Source organism: Apodemus sylvaticus, chromosome 8 (genome assembly GCF_947179515.1).
Source record: "Apodemus sylvaticus chromosome 8, mApoSyl1.1, whole genome shotgun sequence".
Classification (NCBI taxonomy): domain Eukaryota; kingdom Metazoa; phylum Chordata; class Mammalia; order Rodentia; family Muridae; genus Apodemus; species Apodemus sylvaticus.
The window spans coordinates 73,021,166-73,038,248 of NC_067479.1; the positions used below are offsets into that span (position 1 = coordinate 73,021,166).

At 49.5% G+C, this 17,083-nt stretch overlaps 2 protein-coding genes across 3 annotated transcripts in view; both read left to right on the forward strand.

Moving 5' to 3' along the window:
* Positions 1-2,492, forward strand: part of Slc7a8 (solute carrier family 7 member 8) — a 57,214-nt gene extending 54,722 nt beyond the window's left edge. For both annotated transcript variants that reach the window (XM_052191480.1, XM_052191481.1), the window contains one exon: positions 465-2,492. In XM_052191480.1, the coding sequence (XP_052047440.1) occupies positions 465-622 (158 nt within the window). In that variant the 3' untranslated portion in view covers positions 623-2,492. The remainder of the gene's footprint in view (positions 1-464) is intronic.
* Positions 2,493-13,192: 10,700 nt separating this feature from the next.
* Cebpe (CCAAT enhancer binding protein epsilon) lies at positions 13,193-15,311 on the forward strand. Its single transcript, XM_052191483.1, has 2 exons — positions 13,193-14,243; positions 14,803-15,311. Exons 1-2 carry the CDS (start codon positions 13,734-13,736, stop codon positions 15,136-15,138), a joined length of 846 nt encoding a protein of 281 aa, XP_052047443.1. The 5' UTR covers positions 13,193-13,733; the 3' UTR covers positions 15,139-15,311.
* Positions 15,312-17,083: the final 1,772 nt, after the last annotated feature.

Genomic DNA, 17,083 nt, shown 5'->3' on the forward strand with positions numbered 1-17,083 from the left:
AAAGAGGTCCTCTTGGAAAGGTACATATAGCAGTCTCACTGGGGAGCCAAGCCAGAATCAGGAAGCCAAGGTCCCTCCTTACTTGAGTCCACAGGGCTCACAATTCAGGGCCAGAAATGACATCTGACATTTCTCTAGGGAGACAAGACCAGCTGGCCTCCCCGCACAGACCTTAGGCAACCTGCCAGTCAGTCATCAGGAACCACACTATAGGTTAGCTGGAGACCAGTATAAACCCTGGAAATGGGGGCAGGCAGGCAGTGGGCACAGAGAAAGTGTTAGGCTAGATACTAGGTGAACAAGAGGCAGCCTCAGATAATGCAGGATATGGACAAGCTGGTCTCCGAAAGTCACTTGCTATTCTGAGGTAAAAGCCTCGGAAGAGCTGGCCAGAGTAGGGCCTGATTGGTAGGGCTGGTGGCACACTATCACTGACCCAGCTTCTGTATCGTTTCCTTCCACAGAGTCCCTAACCCTAGTGAGTCAGAAGATGTGTGTGGTCGTGTATCCCCAGGAGGGGGACTCGGGGACTGAGGAAACAGTTGATGAGGTAGAGGAACAGCACAAGCCCATCTTCCAGCCTACTCCTGTCAAGGACCCGGATGCGGAGGAGCAACCCTGAAGACCGCTGGCCATTAGATGGCCACTCCTCCCTTCGTCCTTTCTGCCCTGTATCCATGCCTAGGTCCTCCCAACACACACACACACACACACACACACACACCTGTAATGCAGGGGCCAGACCTGGGCATCCACAGTGAGACATTCTAAACAAAGACCCTAACCTTTGTACCCAAAGAACCTGCTTCCAGCACCGAGGCCCCCGGTTAAGGTCAGTGTGCCGGGCCTGCGCACACCCTAAAGTTTAGAGGAGAGTGGAGGAGCCTCGGTACCCCACAGGGCCCTTCCTCCTGGGCCCATGCCCCTTAGGTGCCTCTAAGAAACCTGGGTTCGCTACTATTTCTTCTCCCTAATCCCAAGCCCAGGTGAAACATCCATTGGAAAAAAGGTAGCAGCCCCAGAGAGTTAGCTGGGGAAGACAATTCAGATCGTCCTGTCCCGTTAAGTCAGCGGGAGAGACTCAGTTGTGGCTTCGATCACCAGGGAACCAAAAGGCAGAGAGTTCACATCTCTGCCTTCTTCTCCACTCTTCTGTACTACCAAGGCTCCACTGCCCAGCCTCCACACACTACCCAGAAGGTTCCCTTCCGGATGCCTCCTCCCACTGAGCTAAGGACCAAGAAGGAGGGCTGCCCCAGCCCCAGCTCTAAGCCAGGCTTGTGGGATGTATAGGGGAAGGCGCAGACAGCAGAAGTGGACCCCTGCCCTGCCCTGCCCTGCCCTGCCCTGCCCTGCCCCTGCCTCCTATCCCCTTGTGGTGCCAAAGCTCCCTGAAGCCAGAAAGACTTCTTCTATTCAGTCTAAGAGCTCTCTCTCTCTGAAGGGCAAAGCGACTCAGCTCCTCCCTGTCCCCCTGTGAAAGAGCAGTAACCCTCTCTTCCCAGCATCTTCCCAGCCACAGCTGTCTGCACCCTCGCCCCCTTCCTCCCCTGGATTGGGGCTCAAGGAGCAGGTATGAAGGATCCCCAAGTCCTTCAGGCCTGAAATTAGAGTCAAACCAGCCTTAAGTCATCTCCCACCTGAGAACTGGGCCTACCATGCTCCCTGTTTCTCCCTTCAGGGCAGACCTGGTGTTAAATCCTTCCCAGGAAGGAAGGGTGCTTCCCTCCCCCCATCTCTCACCCTGGGGAGACCGTGTTGTTGGTGGGGGTGGGGGTGGGGTGGGGAGAATGTTCTCTGAAGGCCAGTTTCTCTCCCCTCCCCCAACACAAACAACCCCACCACCTTCTGCCATCCCCTGTGGGATGAGAGGACAGAGGAGGCTTTGGGGAGCTCAGGAAAGGCCCTTCCAGGAGAGCTGTGGTCTGTGCTCTGCAGGAAGGTGACAGAGTTTGCCTTCTCCAGACAGCCTCCACACCTGCTGTGCTTAGGACAGGACCCTTTGATCCCAAGGCAGAACCCTAACCCTGTTGCATCAACTCAAACTGGAATACACAGGACCCAGGGGCCTTTCCTGGCCCCTGACAGCAGGTCTCCCAACTCCCCACCCAGCTCACCCTCCCTGGTGAGAGGCCGGGTTTGGGCTAAATCATGTCCTTCAGAATACAGTCCAGTCAGGTTGTGGGGCCTCTGGGGGGCCAGGGACCACCCCTCTACCCCTCTCCTCTCATTCCTTCAGCCTGTGCCTGCCCCTCCTGGAGTTATTATTGTCTCTCTCTCTCCTTTTTTTTTTTTTAAAGTGGATGCCTTACTTTTTAGATAACTATTTTTGAAGCTGGTATTTCTATTTCTTTTGGATTTTTTAATGTATGGTGGTTTGGGGGCAGAGCTAGAACCTTAATAATCTATCACTGAGTTCATTTAGGTTTTAAATTTTATTGGTTTGTTTTATGGAGTATTTTCTTTTCATGTAATAAAATTTTAAACGGAAATGAAGATGGAGTTAATAATCATAATCAGATAACGTCTGAATCGGAACCCGTGGGCATTTTTATTTAGCCCAGAATCCTTCCAGGACTGCATTCCTGAAAGCCTTTGTTGTCACCTTCTAGATGGCCTAGGGATACGGAGCCTGTACTTCTAATGACTACCGCGGCTCCCTTCTGTTGAATTCTGAAAGGTTATTGAGTCTGTGTGCCATCCAGAAATCCTGCAAACAAAATGGGAAGAAAAGCTCATCGCTGTCCAATGGTCATACGTGGGCCCGGGATCAGCACCAGGCTGAGTGCAGGAAGGCATAGATGAGGGCCATAATCCCAGCACCTGGCAGGAAAAGTTCCCCCCCACACCCCACACCCCACACACCCCCACCCGGGTCCAGGGAGCCTGATCCACCCAGCCAAGCAGAAGCAGAAGAGATGATAATTGCTGGGAGGAAGATAAAGATGAGTAGGACTGAAAAAAAAGAGGCGTTGAGGTTCCTGTGTGTATGTGTGTGTGTGTGTGTGTGTCCACACACATGCACACCAGCACCTCAGCACTTGTGCAGATGTCAGAAAACAACTTGTACAAGTTGGTTCTCTCTTTCCAACCTGTGGGTCTCAGGGACAGAATTTGGGTTAAGGTTAGCAACAAGTGCTGTTTTGCTAGCCCCTAGGGAAAAATTTTTGTTGGGTTATTTATAAGAAACAAACACACTAGCTGGTCATGGTGGCATATGCCTTTAATCACAAGCTCAGGAGGCAGAGACTAGTAGATCTCTGTGAGTTCTAGGCCAGGCTGGTTCACGTAGCAAGTTCCAGGACAGCCAGGGGACCTCATGGTCTTTTGGAAAGTTGATGGGTCTTGCTTCTGCCCCTCCTTTCTGGGCCGCCTGCCCTCCGGGAGCTTCTCCTGGGTCACAGTCATTCCAGAGCCAGCTCTGCTGACAGACCTGCGACCTGTGTGGAGGAGGTGGGTGGACAGCAAGACCCTCCCTCCCCTGCGCCTGGGATTCTGAGGCTCAGGCACCTCTGCTGCAAGTCCTGGCCCGGCATTGATGTGCACAGGCTGTCCCTGTGGCAGGCTGGAAGCTTGTCATCCTCAAAGGCACTGTGCCAAGATGGCAGCCACTGAACAGAGGGCAGCCTGCTACAGAGCAGCTGCGTACCCTCAGACAAGTCACTTCACCCTTTTAACCTTTTTGCGTTGCCACTTGGGTAGGACTGGACCCCATCTTCTAACCCTCGATTATTCCAAAAGCAGAGGGTGACAGTCCTCTAACAGATGGCTGCACCACAAACCTCACATCACCCTTTAAAACCCCCATTTCTTCTCTCTGGTCTCGCTGAGTCTCCTCCTTGTTGCCCCCATTCTGGTGCAACCAGGCCTCTCAATTCCCTCTTACATAACGGAGACGCTTCTCCCCACATAAGGTGGCACCGCTGATCTTTCAGCTCAGATGGCAGCTGTGGGTCTCCAAGAATGCCATGCATCGATTCCTAGCCTCAGCCTTTTCCCCGTCTTGGTCCGGGCATCGACTGCAGTGTGAGGAATTTCAAATGTCTGAGTTTAGACAACATGTCTTCTTTACACACTTTGGGAACCTTTTAGAAGCCATTAAGTCATGGCTGTTTATGTGTTTATTTTTGCTTATGCATTTATTCTGTGCATGTGCATCCATGTAAGGGGGTCAGAGGTATTTTCTCACTTTTTATACCATGTTGGTCCTGGAACCCACACTCCAGTCAACAGACTTGGCGGTAAGTCATCTCACCAGCTCACACTCACTCATTAACACACTCACACAACGGTCTTTCTGACTATGGCATCCAAGGACTTCACCATATTTTACAAAAATAACAAGTTTATCACTGAATTTTGCAAGTCATCACAGATTCCCAATAATCTTTGTCTCCTGTAGAGTATTTACTTATGTAGTGTCACATGCCTTTAGCCCAAGAACTCTTTGGAGATTGGTTCTAATGCTTTGATTCAATAGGGAATCTGTGTGTCCAAATGCTAAAGGTCCTTTTCCCCAATTGGTTTTTGATCAATCAATAAAGATGCCAATGGCCAATGATTGGGCACGGGACGGGACCCTTAGCGTCCCAGAGTCCCAGAAAGGAACAGAGAAGAATCACCATGACTCAAATAAGGAGGATGGGATGCAGTAGCAGCAGGAGAGAAAGCCAATCAGCCAAGTGTGATTTCAGGTAAGTGGACACTGGCCACTTCCCCAATTGGGCCTGGGGGAGCAGGGGAAGGTTTAGGAGTGACCAGCCTTTGAGGTAGCTAATGGTGTGGTGTGTGTGTGTGTGTGTGTGTGTGTGTGTGTATGTGTTTCATTTGCAGATCCAAAGATAGCTCCTGGGCAGGTGTACACATGCAATCCACCAGGAGCACGAGGTGGTGTCCACAAACTCACTGCTACAGCAGAGGCACTCAGAGCTCTGAATTCAAGGCCAGCCTGGACTATATAGTGAGTTCCAGTCCAACCAAGAACTACATAGTGAAACCCTGTCTCAAATAAATAGATAGATAGATAGATAGATAGATAGATAGATAGATAGATAGATAGAATAGTGTTCAGATAGGTCAATTGACCCATATTTTTATTGTTTTGTTCTATTTGGATTGATTTTGGTCTGTTGATGTCTTAGGTTTTTAGATGAATTTATTTTATGTGTGTATTATGTCTGCATGTATATCTGTGTACCATGTACATCCTTGGTGTCCACAGAATTCAAAAAAGTGCATTGGGTCCTACAAGAACAGCAAATACATTTTTCCAGCCCCTTTTTGATTTTGAGACAGGATCTCACTGGGTAGCCAAGGCTAAACTATAACTCTAGAGACCAGAATAGCCTCTGAGATCTTCCTCGCCTCTGCTTCCCAATTCCTGGAATAAAGGTATGCACTACTACACAGTTTCTTTATCTGTTTTTTAGAGAAAGGGTCCCACTCTGTAACCTAGGCTGATTTCAAACTTATAGCAATCCTTCTGCCTCAACTTTTCATATCCTGGGATTTGTGGGGCAGCATGCTCATCCTTAATTTTAATTCAGGAAATGTGGTCACTGTGCTTAGTAGTTCCCTTCAACTTGACACCAGCGAACCGAGAGGAAGGAACCTCAATTAAGAGAATGAGAAGAGACTGAAGGCAAGACTGTAGGGCGTTTTCTTAATTAGTGATTGATGGGGGAGGACCCAGCCCATCGTGAGTGGGCAGGTGGTCCTGGGTTCTATAAGAAAGCAGGCTGAGCACAGCTTTCTGTGGAGCAAGACAGCAGGCAGCAGTCCTTCAGGGCCTCTAGTTAACTCCTGACTCCAGGTTCTGCCCTGTTTAAGTTCCTGTCCTGGCTTCATTCAATGAAAAACAGTGATGTGAAACTGTTAGCCTCCAGGAAGTGGTGATGCACTTTAATCCCAGCACTTGGGAGGCAGAGGCGGGCGGATTTCTGAGTTGGAGGCCAGCCTGGTTTACAGAGTGAGTTCCAGGACAGCCAGGGCTACACCCTGTCTTGAAAAACCAAAAGAGAGGGGGGGGGGGAGAAAGAAAGGAAGGAAGGAAGGAAGGAAGGAAGGAAGGAAGGAAGGAAGGAAGGAAGGAAGGAAGGAAGTGTAAGCCAAATAAATCTTTTCCTCCCCAACATGTTTTTAGTCATGGTGTTTCTTCACAGTAGCAGAAACCCTAATTAAGACAGGGTTTACTGAAAAGATTACAAATAAAACCTCAGGCTAGTCTCAAAGAGCAAAATGTTGCCTACCTGGTAAAATCTTTGCAAGCATGTATGATGTCCTGGGCTCAGTCCCCAGCACCACCAAAAGACAGACAGGCAGGCAGGCAGGCAGGCAGACAGACAGACAGACAGACAAGAAGAAAGAAAGAGAAGGCATGGTGGTTGGATCCCAGCATTTTGGAAGATGATCAAAGATTTAAAGTCCAGGCTAGAGAGATGGCTCAGCAGTTAAGAGCACTGGCTGTTCTTCTAGAGTTCTTAGTTCAATTTCCACATGGTAGCTTGCAACCATCTGTAATGAGATCTGATGCCTTCTTCTGGTGTGTCTGAAGACAGTTACAGTGTGCTTATATACATAAAATAAATAAATCTAAAGAAAGACAGAAAGGAAGAAAGGAAGGAAGGAAGGAAGGAAGAAAGAAAAAAAGAAAGAAAGAAAGAAAGAAAGAAAGAAAGAAAGAAAGAAAGAAAGAAAGAAAGAAAGAAAGAAAGAAAGGAAGGAAGGAAGGAAGGAAGGAAGGAAGGAAGGAAGAAAGGAAGGAAGGAAGAAAGAGAAAGAAAGAAAGAAAGAAAGAAAGAAAGAAAGAAAGAAAGAAAGAAAGAAAGAAAGAAAGAAAGAAAGAATACCAACTGCTCTTCCAGAAGATATAAGTTCAGTTCCCAGCTCACACATGGCAGTTGCAACTATCTCTAACTCTAGTTCTACGGCACCTGGCATCTTCTTCTGGCCTCTGAATGTAGCAGGCATGAACATGTCAGATAAACATAAATGTAGACAAGATACCATACACATAAAATAAAAATAAATCTTACCAGGCATGGTGGTGCACACCTTTAATCCCAGATTTTGGGAGTCAGGGTCAGGCAGGCCTCTATAAGCCTAAGGATAGCCTGAGCTACACAGAGAAACCTGTCTTAAAAAAACAAACAAAAGAAATCTTAAAAAAAAAAAAAGAAAAGAAAGAAAGAAATTCAAGGTCATTTTTTGTTCCTAATGAATTGGAGGCCACTGTGGGATTTATGAGACTGTCTCAAAAATTTTTTTTAAATGTGAGCAAGAACTTGCAGCCGCAAGGGTGTCTGCCACTGAGCCCAACAGCCTGGGACCCACTTGGTAGAAAGAGAAAATCAACCCCTGAATGTTTTCTCTGACTTCTACAATGCTCTGTGGCACATACATAAATATAATGTGATTTTTCTTTTAATATTTAAAAAAGTATCCTGGGGCTGGAACGATGACTTAACAATTTCGGGCTCACACTGCTCTTGCAGAGGACCAGAGTTCAGTTCCAATCGCCCATATCAGATGGTTCAGGATTGTCTATAATGTGTACATTACACACACACACACACACACAAAGAAAAAAAAACAAAATAAATCTTTTAAAAAGTTGCATCCCTTGGGGCTGTAAACATGGTTTGGTAGTTAAGAGCACTGGCTGCTCTTCCAGAGGTCATGAGTTCAAATCTCAGAACCCACATGGTGGCTCACAAACATAGCTCTACTTGTAGGTCCAATGGGATCTGATACTGTCTTCTGGTGTGCAGATCTACATGGGGACAAAACAACCAGATACATAAGTAAGTAGCTCTTTTTTAAAAAGCTGCATCCCATGAAAAAAGAAACAAAAAAAGAAGGAGGGGAGCAGAAAAACAAGAGCCAGAGGCCACAGCGCTGATAAAGGTGCTGACCACCAAGCCCGATGACTGGAGTTTAGTCCCTGAGATCCACAGGGCAGAACTGACTCACACAACAAAGTTGTCCTCTGAAGTACCCGAGTGCGGGGCAGGAGAGATGCCTCCGGGGTTAAGAGCACTTGCTCTTGCCGAGAACCCAGGTTCAGTTCCCAGCACCAACATGGTGGCTCAAACATCTCTAACTCAGTTCTAGGGAATCAGACCCCCTCTTCTGACCTTCCTGGGCACCAGGCAGGCATGCTACACATACATACATAGCAGACAAGACACCTGCACACATAAGATCAAATTTAAAAAATCTAAAAGGAAAGAAAAAAATTCCAGTCAAGAAGAAAGAAATCATGCCTGGGATTGGAAACCTAGCCAACTACCCAGGGCGAGTGGAGTCATGGATCTTGAAGGAGAACCCGCAACTACTACAACCAACAGAATCCCTAACGACATCCTGAATGTGTGTCTTCCTATATCTCACCCTCATCAGGAAATGTTTCATCATGAGACAGAGACCATTACAGAAAACCACAGCCAGTGAGATGAGGAGTTGTAGTGTAGTGTAGTCTCCTCAACTCCCAACTGATACATCCATCTACAACATAATTCCTATACCTAAGATTCAGGGAACACTGTGGAAAGGGGAGGCAGAAAAGATTGTAAAAGCAGAGAAACAAGAAGTTTGCTGTGAGATTGTGTCTCCTAGAAATGTCAGAGAGGCTGTACCCATGAAGTCTCACCAAAATGGCTGTTGTCTTAGGGTTTTATTGCTGTGAAGAGACACCATGACAAAGGCAAACATTTAGTGGGGTTGGCTCACAGTTTTAGAGGTTCAGTCCAGTATCATCATGGTGGGAAGCGTACTTCTAGCATTGGTGCTAGAAGAGCTGAGAGTTCTACATCTTGATCTGTAGGCAGCCAGGAGGAGGCTCTGATCCCACACTGAGTGGAGCTTGAGCACAGAAGACCTCAAAGCCACCCCCACAGTGACACACTCCCTCCAACAAGGCCACACCTCTAATAAGACCACACCTCCTAATAGTGCCACTCCCTATGGCCAAGCGTTGAAATACATGAATCTATTTATTTATTATATGTAAGTACATTGTAGGTGTCTTACGGATGGTTATGAGCCACCATGTGGTTGCTGGGATTTGAACTCAGGACCTTCAGAAGAGCAGCCGGTGCTCTTAACCACTGAGCCATCTCTCCAGCCCCGAAATACATGAATCTATAGGAGCCAAATCTATTCAGACCACCACAATTGCCTAGACACGACCTGAACAAAGATGAACCCAAGAGACATGTTAACATGGGAGGAGAAGGCTCACAAGGCATCAGCCCTAGACAAAGAACCATGGTAACTAAGGAATACTGGGAGCTGGAGAAACAGTCTTCCCCGGGGAAAGCACACCAACTGGTTTGTTGATACCAAACGGTCAGTCCCGAAAATACCTACACACAAGTAACATTCGTTATACAGACTAAGTAGGTAGTATTCATGTATTTAGGAATATATAGATCAACAACTAAGGAAAGAGAGGCCAGGGCTACACAGAGAAACCCTGTCTCAACAAAACAAATAACATCATAAATAAATATGCAAAACAATTTAAAATCCAAGTTTATTTGTTGTTTTGTTTTTTGTTTTTGTTGTTTTGTTGCTTGGTTGGTTGGTTGGTTTTCAAGATGGTTTTCTCTCTGTGTAGCCCTGACCAGCCCTGAAACTTGCTATGTAAACTAGGCTGGCCTCAAATTCATGGAGAGCCCCCTGCTTCTGCCTCTCCAGCATTAGAATTAGAAGCATGCACCACCATACCCTCATGGGTTTTCTGTTATTTAAAACCCAGATTTTTAAAATGCTTGTCAATGTAACCTCCAAGGCAGCAGGAGTGTGTGCTCTGGGGACAGGAGAAACTGCAGTGGAGAGGTCTGGAAAGGGAGGAGACAGCCTGCACTGAGTCAGTTGTTTTACACACACTATCTTTTTTCAAAGTTTAAACAACCTGCCATTTTACAGGGTCAGAGAGCTGGTGAGTGACCGGAACCAGGCTTGAGTCAAGTTCCCTCTCAGACTTCACAGTCATTCTTAGCTTCTGCCCTGCAGGGAATCCTCTGAGGCCCTCCTGGAGAGAAGCCTGTCACAAGCCACTGAGACAATATACACCCATTGTTTTAGTTAATGCAAACAGGTAGCCACTGCAGTAGCAACAGGAAAATGGTCCCGCAGAGCAAGGCAAGGCTCCCCTCCCAGGCTCTAGGTGGCTTTGCCTTCCTACCTTGCTTTCCTCCTCTCCTAATCCCTTCTCCTGCTTCCCTATCTACACCCTATCTTCTTCTGCCTCAGTTACTAGGTAACGCTAACGTCAGCCTGCAGGCAGCGCCAGCGCCAGCCCCGCGGGTCCAGACACCTGCATCACTTATTTCACAGGGACACAGTGACAGATCTTCTCATTTCCTGCTGGCTTTATCTCTACACCTCCCGCGGGGAACCAAGCGCTACCCTGCACCTCTCCCTTTACCCAAGGCAGCTAGCAAGGCGGAAGGAGAATCCCTGAGTCATACGACAACGCCTACTGCAGCCCTCTCTTCCCAGGGCCATTTCAAGAACATGCCAGCGGCCCTTTCCGAAATCAAGAAGCCATCCATTCCCTGGTGCAGCCTCTCCCCCTTATTTTCCGTGTCGATAAAATTAGGATAAAAATACCTCTTTATCTCCCCCCTCCTTAGCACACTGCAAAATGGTCAGCATGAAAAAGTGCACGCTTCATGGATTGGAAAAAGCTTTATCAGAGGACACAAGGTCCACCCACTGTCGTTATTCCACAGTCAAAGAGGGGACAGAATTTCTCTCTGAAACAGGTCCTGGCACCAATCCTCCTAGCCTTCCCACACTACCGGCAACCTGACTGAGAATCCCAATCTTGACTATGCTTCTTCCGGCTTCCCAGAATAGAGCGACCAGGGCTGGTGCCAGAGTTGAGAAAGGCTGCCCCCTGCTGTCCACCTGATTCAAAACCGTCGCAGACCCAAAAAGTATACAATTTGGGAACCAATATTGCCACCTAGTGGTCAATAGCGTCAGGTCACCAAACTGAAATCTCTCTCAGCCTTAGTACCTGTTTGACTAAGGACCTGTGGACCAAAGAGCACAAATCGCCCCACTATTTCCGGTGCTCCGTGTCTACAATACGGCTGGCTCTCCCCCTGCTTGGCCAGGGCTTTGCGGGGAGGCACATGGGGTGGACCGTGGCGTTAGAGGGGATGGGATGGAGGATTCATCAAGGGTACCTTCTCTGACTTGTGGGCAAGTCACATTTACAGTTTTATTTTATGAAACCTATTGAAGCTTACCTCTACTGTGACCCCTCACAGTTACCAGGTCCTCGGAATACCCATCTTAGAAAATATTCTGATTCTTAGGGCTGGAGAGATAACTCAAGGGTTCACAGCACTTACTGCTCTTCCAGGGGACCTGAGCTTGGCTCCAGGCAGCCGCACTGGGTGCCTCACAAGGGCCTGTAATTCCAACTCCAGGAGATCCGATATCTCTGGCTTTCATGGGTACCTGGAAGTGTGCACAAACACACACATACACCACACATACACACACACACACACACACACCATCATCCCACACCCACCCACCCACCCACAAACCAAACACACACAACACACACACACCATCATCCCACACCCACCTACCCACCCACACACCACACACACACACACCCAACACATATACAACACAATATATACATACCACACACACCACACACACAACCCCACATACAGCCCACACATATACCACCACACACACACACATACATACCACACACACCACACACACACCCCACATACATATCACACACATACTCATATACTTTAGAATAATAAAAATAAATTCATTTTAAAAAATTCTGTCCCTCCCCCTAGAACATTTGCTTGCAATAAAAGAGCCAGAAGGGGGGCCGGAGAGATGATGGCTCAGCGGTTAAGAGCATCGACTGCTCTTCCACAGGTCCTGAGTTCAATTCTCAGCAACCACATGGTGGCTCACAACCATCTGTAATGGGATCTGATTCTGGTGTGTCTGAAGAGAGCAATGGTGTACTCATATACATAAAATAAAATATTTTTAAAAAGAGAGAGAGTGAGCCAGGAGGGTATGACAACACACCTGTCAACTCAGCTCCACAGAGGCTGAAGCAGGAAAATGAGAGTTCAAGGCCAGCCTAGGCTAACAGGGAAACTCAACGTTAGAAAGAAAGAAAGAAAGAAAGAAAGAAAGAAAGAAAGAAAGAAAGAAAGAAAGAAAGAAAGAAAGAAAGAAAGAAAGAAAGAAAGAAAGAAAGAAAGGAAGGAAGAAAAAAAAAGAAAAGAAAAGAAAAGAAAAGAAAAAGTAACACACTTCTCATGCCTCTTTCCTGCCACTAAATCTAGAACCCTGCCTGACACAGAGTCACAACTGACTGGAGAGAGCAGGGAGTTCCCAAACAAAAAAGAAAAATGAACTTTGGGAGTTACTAGAAGATCAAGAGGGGCAGGCAGGCAGCTACTGGCTTCTGGACCCTTAAAGAGCCCCAGGAAGAGGTGAGGACTAGAGAGAAGACTTCTCAAGCCTACAAGAGGAAGTGGACCCGAGAGACACGCACTAGAGGTCAGAAAACAGTCATGCAGAAGGAAAGCAGCAAATACGCTGCACTGAGCTCCAGGGCCTGCATGCAGCCCAGGGCACAGGAAATGGGAGGCAGAGCCTCTGGCCAGTGCGGGTGGGGTCAGCCTGAGCCTCTCTCAGGGTGGAGCAACTGAGGCCTCCAGCAGATCCTGTCTGTTGGTTCTGGGGCAGCAGCCTGCCTGGGCCCTGGGCTTTGAGGTTCAGGGCCCATGTCTTGACCAGAAACTTGAGCTATGTCCAAGAAGCCCAGGGCTGTGGCAAGCTGCTAGCAGTAGCCAGGACTGGAGACACGCACACAAGCCCTGTACAAACACCTAACCAAAGAACCTTAATAGCAGCCGTCTGGAGGCAAAGGCAGGCAGAACTCTGTGAGTTCAAGGCCAGCTCGAGCTACATTCATGAGACCCTGTCTAAAAACTAGCAAATGGGCATACCCTATACTGGGGCCAGGGGTAGTTAGGTCCTAGAATCTATCACTGCTTCCCAAATCTTTCAAACGATGATGGTCTGCACAGAGAAGAATGTCATGGGAGGTGGGGCTACAGAAGGAACTTACCCCAGGGTAGGTGGAGTTCAGGACTTGGAGGAAACAGGGAGGAAGATGCATCAGGGAGGAGTTTAGACCAAGTTGGCACCGGAGGAGCGCTTTGTCTGTTGGCTCTAGCTTGGCGCCTCATTCTGCACAGGTCTCTTTGGAAGTCGGAGGAAGACAGCCATTCGGAGAAGCTACTCTGGGCAAGGGATTAGAACCCCTTAAGCTCACAGGGCAAGAAGGACCATTTTCCTAAGCAGCAACTTCTGGACTGTGGCTGGGGCCTCCGCGAAGAGCGCCCTAACTGCTAAGCACCCCCCCCCCTCCGGGGTGTGCCCTGCCCCTCCCTGAGTCACACCAAGGAGAGAGGGGAAAAGGGAAGAAAGGAAGAGGCACTGACTACAGAAGGAAAGGGAAGCAGAGGAGGAGAGAAGCCACGTAGGAGTTGGTGACAGAGGATCAGAGAGGGCAGAGCTAGGGCAGATCTGGGACAGGGGGAGATCCGGAAAGGGCAGGCTGAGCATCCCAACGAGAGCGAGCAAGCGAGCGAGCGAGCAAGCGAGTGCCTCCAGCACAGGACCCAGGGGCGGGGAGCCAAGGGGGCGGGCCGGCCATGTCCCACGGGACCTACTATGAGTGTGAGCCTCGGGGTGGCCAGCAGCCACTTGAGTTCTCAGGGGGTCGAGCTGGGCCCGGGGAGCTGGGGGACATGTGTGAGCATGAGGCCTCCATCGACCTCTCGGCCTACATCGAGACTGGGGAAGAACAGCTACTTTCTGACCTCTTCGCCATGAAGCCAACGCCTGAAGCCCGAAGCCTTAAGGGCCCAGGAACCCCTTCATTTCCTCACTACCTGCCGGCTGACCCTCGGCCATTTGCCTACCCGTCACACTCATTTGGCCCAGATAGGAAGGCGTTGGGGCCTGGCATCTACAGCAACCCAGGAAGCTACGACCCCAGGGCTGTGGCGGTAAAGGAGGAGCCTCGTGGGCCAGAGGGCAACCGAGGCACCAGCCGAGGCAGCTTCAATCCCCTGCAGTACCAAGTGGCACACTGTGGGCAGACAGCGGTGCATCTCCCCCCCACCCTGGCAGCACCTGGCCAGCCCCTGCGCGTCCTCAAGGTAAGACCAAGGTAGCTGTCGCCCTTTCCTCCCCCGGGTTGGAGCAAGGTGGTTGGATGGGAGAATTCTGACTACTGGGCATCTCTAACAAGTCTATGTCTGGTGCTCCTCTGTGAATATGACCTACCCAAGGCCCTGTTTCCCGTCTCTGGGAATTTATTTCTCAGAACTCTTGTGTGTCCTGAAGACACTTAGAGATGCTCTGCACTGATCTCGGGCGGGACCAGCTTTCCTGCTATCTGCTATACCCCGTCTCTAGTTTCTCTGCTGCCTGCTTCTGGATGAGGAAATGCGGCTGACTAGAATTTTAGAACAGGAGACTTATTACAGACAAACCAAAGGAAAGGGTCCTCAGAGAGAGCCAAAAAGAAAGCTTTGGTCTCAGACCAAAGACCATATGCGTATGGGTTACAGTCTTTCACAGAGACAGGGCGATGCCTGGGAGATGGGGGCTCCCTAGGGGCCCTATATTCCTTTGAGGGCTTGCTGCTGGGATTCCTGCTTAGCGGTCACTCTGCCTCCTGGTGGACCCTCACCTCTCTGTCCCCTTACCCTCCAGGCCCCTGTGGCTGCTGCTGCCCCTCCCTGCAGCCCCCTTCTCAAGGCACCCTCCCCTGCCGGCCCCTCACACAAGGGCAAGAAGGCAGTGAACAAAGATAGCCTGGAGTACCGGCTGCGACGCGAACGCAACAACATCGCGGTGCGCAAGAGCCGAGACAAAGCCAAGAGGCGCATTATGGAGACACAGCAGAAGGTGCTGGAATACATGGCTGAAAATGAGCGTCTGCGCAGCCGCGTGGACCAGCTCACCCAGGAGTTAGACACTCTGCGCAACCTCTTCCGCCAGATCCCCGAGGCTGCCAGCCTCATCAAGGGTGTCGGGGGCTGCAGCTGAGCTTGCCTGGCAGACTGTGGGCACCAGAGCCTAAGGACCCCACCCACCCTCCTAGGTCCCCAGAGTCCTGAGAAGGCCAAGCCTAAGACAGTGATCACGGACAATGGCAGCCAGTAACTGGGAAGGTCGGGACCAAAATGATTCTGTGGCTGAATAAACTGCACTGTGACTTGCTGATGCTGGAGCTGTTCACTGGGTCTTGGGCCTGGGCCTGGTGGGGGTGCTGTGTATGAACTCATGGAAGACCCCAAAGGGTAGCTCGTCCACACTATCTCAACTCCAGGTCCAAATGAATGCCTAGAAATACTCAATGCTGCCCACGGCCCGCCCTGTCCATCACTCGGCTTCTCTGTCATTTCACCTCCATGTCCACCCAGCTGCCCCCTTGGTCCTTGTACATTGAGCACATGCTTGGTGCCGCCACAGTGCATGCCAGTGTCTGCAGCAGTCTCTGCTGTGTCCCACCCTGAGAGAATCCTGGGGCTCAGGGTGATCCCAGCGCTACACAGCCCCAGTGCCAGGCCCACACTGGCCCCTGGCCTGCTGCTCTCTGACTTTAGGCCAGGGAGCTCATTTCCCAGGTGACCAAGGGAAATTTTTCTGATGGCTATGTCACATTTATGGTCCCTCAAGCTCTTGGTCCAGCACTCTGTCTCTTTTCTTGTTCTACATCCTCACTCTCATCTTTATCCTTTATGTCCCAAGCCACTGGGGAAGGGAAGGGAAGCGCGGGGAGAAATCAGTTAGGATCTGTGTGTGAGAGCACTGACCACGAGGAAGCCGACGACAGGACAGTCTGTGCCTGAGAAGCTGCACATGGGACTGTGGTCCGGGGAAGCAAAACCGAACGGTAGCTGTGGGCGTCCGCTTGCTGTCTCACCTTGAACCGGTTACCTCTCCTTTCCCGGTCTTAATTTCCTCATCTGCACAGGAGGAATCTGAGTACCTAGCCCACGCTGTTATTTTCCTAGGAAAATGGAGTTTAACATGTAGTGAGTGTATTTGTTCCAGTTCCATTTTGCTAAAAGCAAAAAGACATCAGGTCTCTAAGCTTCTCATTCTTCAGGTGAGGAGCCTGGGGACTCACACACACACATACACACACACACACACACACACACACACACACACACAAAGAGAGAGAGAGAGAGACCACCTCGAATCACACAACTATTCAGAGGCAGAATCAAAATTAGCTCCATGAAATCACAGATCTCGAAGTCCTAGGAGAGACCTCAAGAGATCATCTGGGTGAGCTTTGCCCTCAGACAAGCAAGATAGTGGGAGCCACATCTTGTAGATAAAGCAGGGAGGGCCAACGTGGGTAAGCGCTCGCCCAGTCCCTCGCTGCCTCAGCACTGTACCTTTCCTCTCCTCTCGCTGCAGTGAAAACCAGCACAGACAGCTGAGGGATAATTATGGGGCCGGGGTGGGTCTGAGTTAGCAGAGTGCTTGCCTAGTGTTCACAAGACTCCAGGTCCCAGCACTAACATCACAGAACAACACTATGAATTGCCCCCACAATGTTAGAGATGGGTAAACAGGATAAGAGCTACTGTGTGTGTGTGTGTGTGTGTGTGTGTGTGTGTGATCACAGGTCTGTTCCACTTCAGATCTCAGTGGTAGAAACTTTTAACAGTGTCCCAGGCACTTTGTGCATCTTGTGTGCAAGATGTTCAAATGAACGCCTAGAGATGCTAACATGCTGTCCACAGCTCCGCCATCACACCCTCCTCCTGACGACCAGGCTAACGTCCAGGCTAACACCCTCTAGGCTAGCCAACCGTGCCCCCCCCTTTGCCTCTGTGTCTCAGCACCCTCTCTTTTTCCTGCATCCTCAGGTCTTCAGCTGATCAGGGGAAACTTGAACCTTTGGGGTGGAAGGACTGATGGACACTATTTGAATAGGAGATGAAGCTACCCAACTCTGTGTCACCTGTGAAAT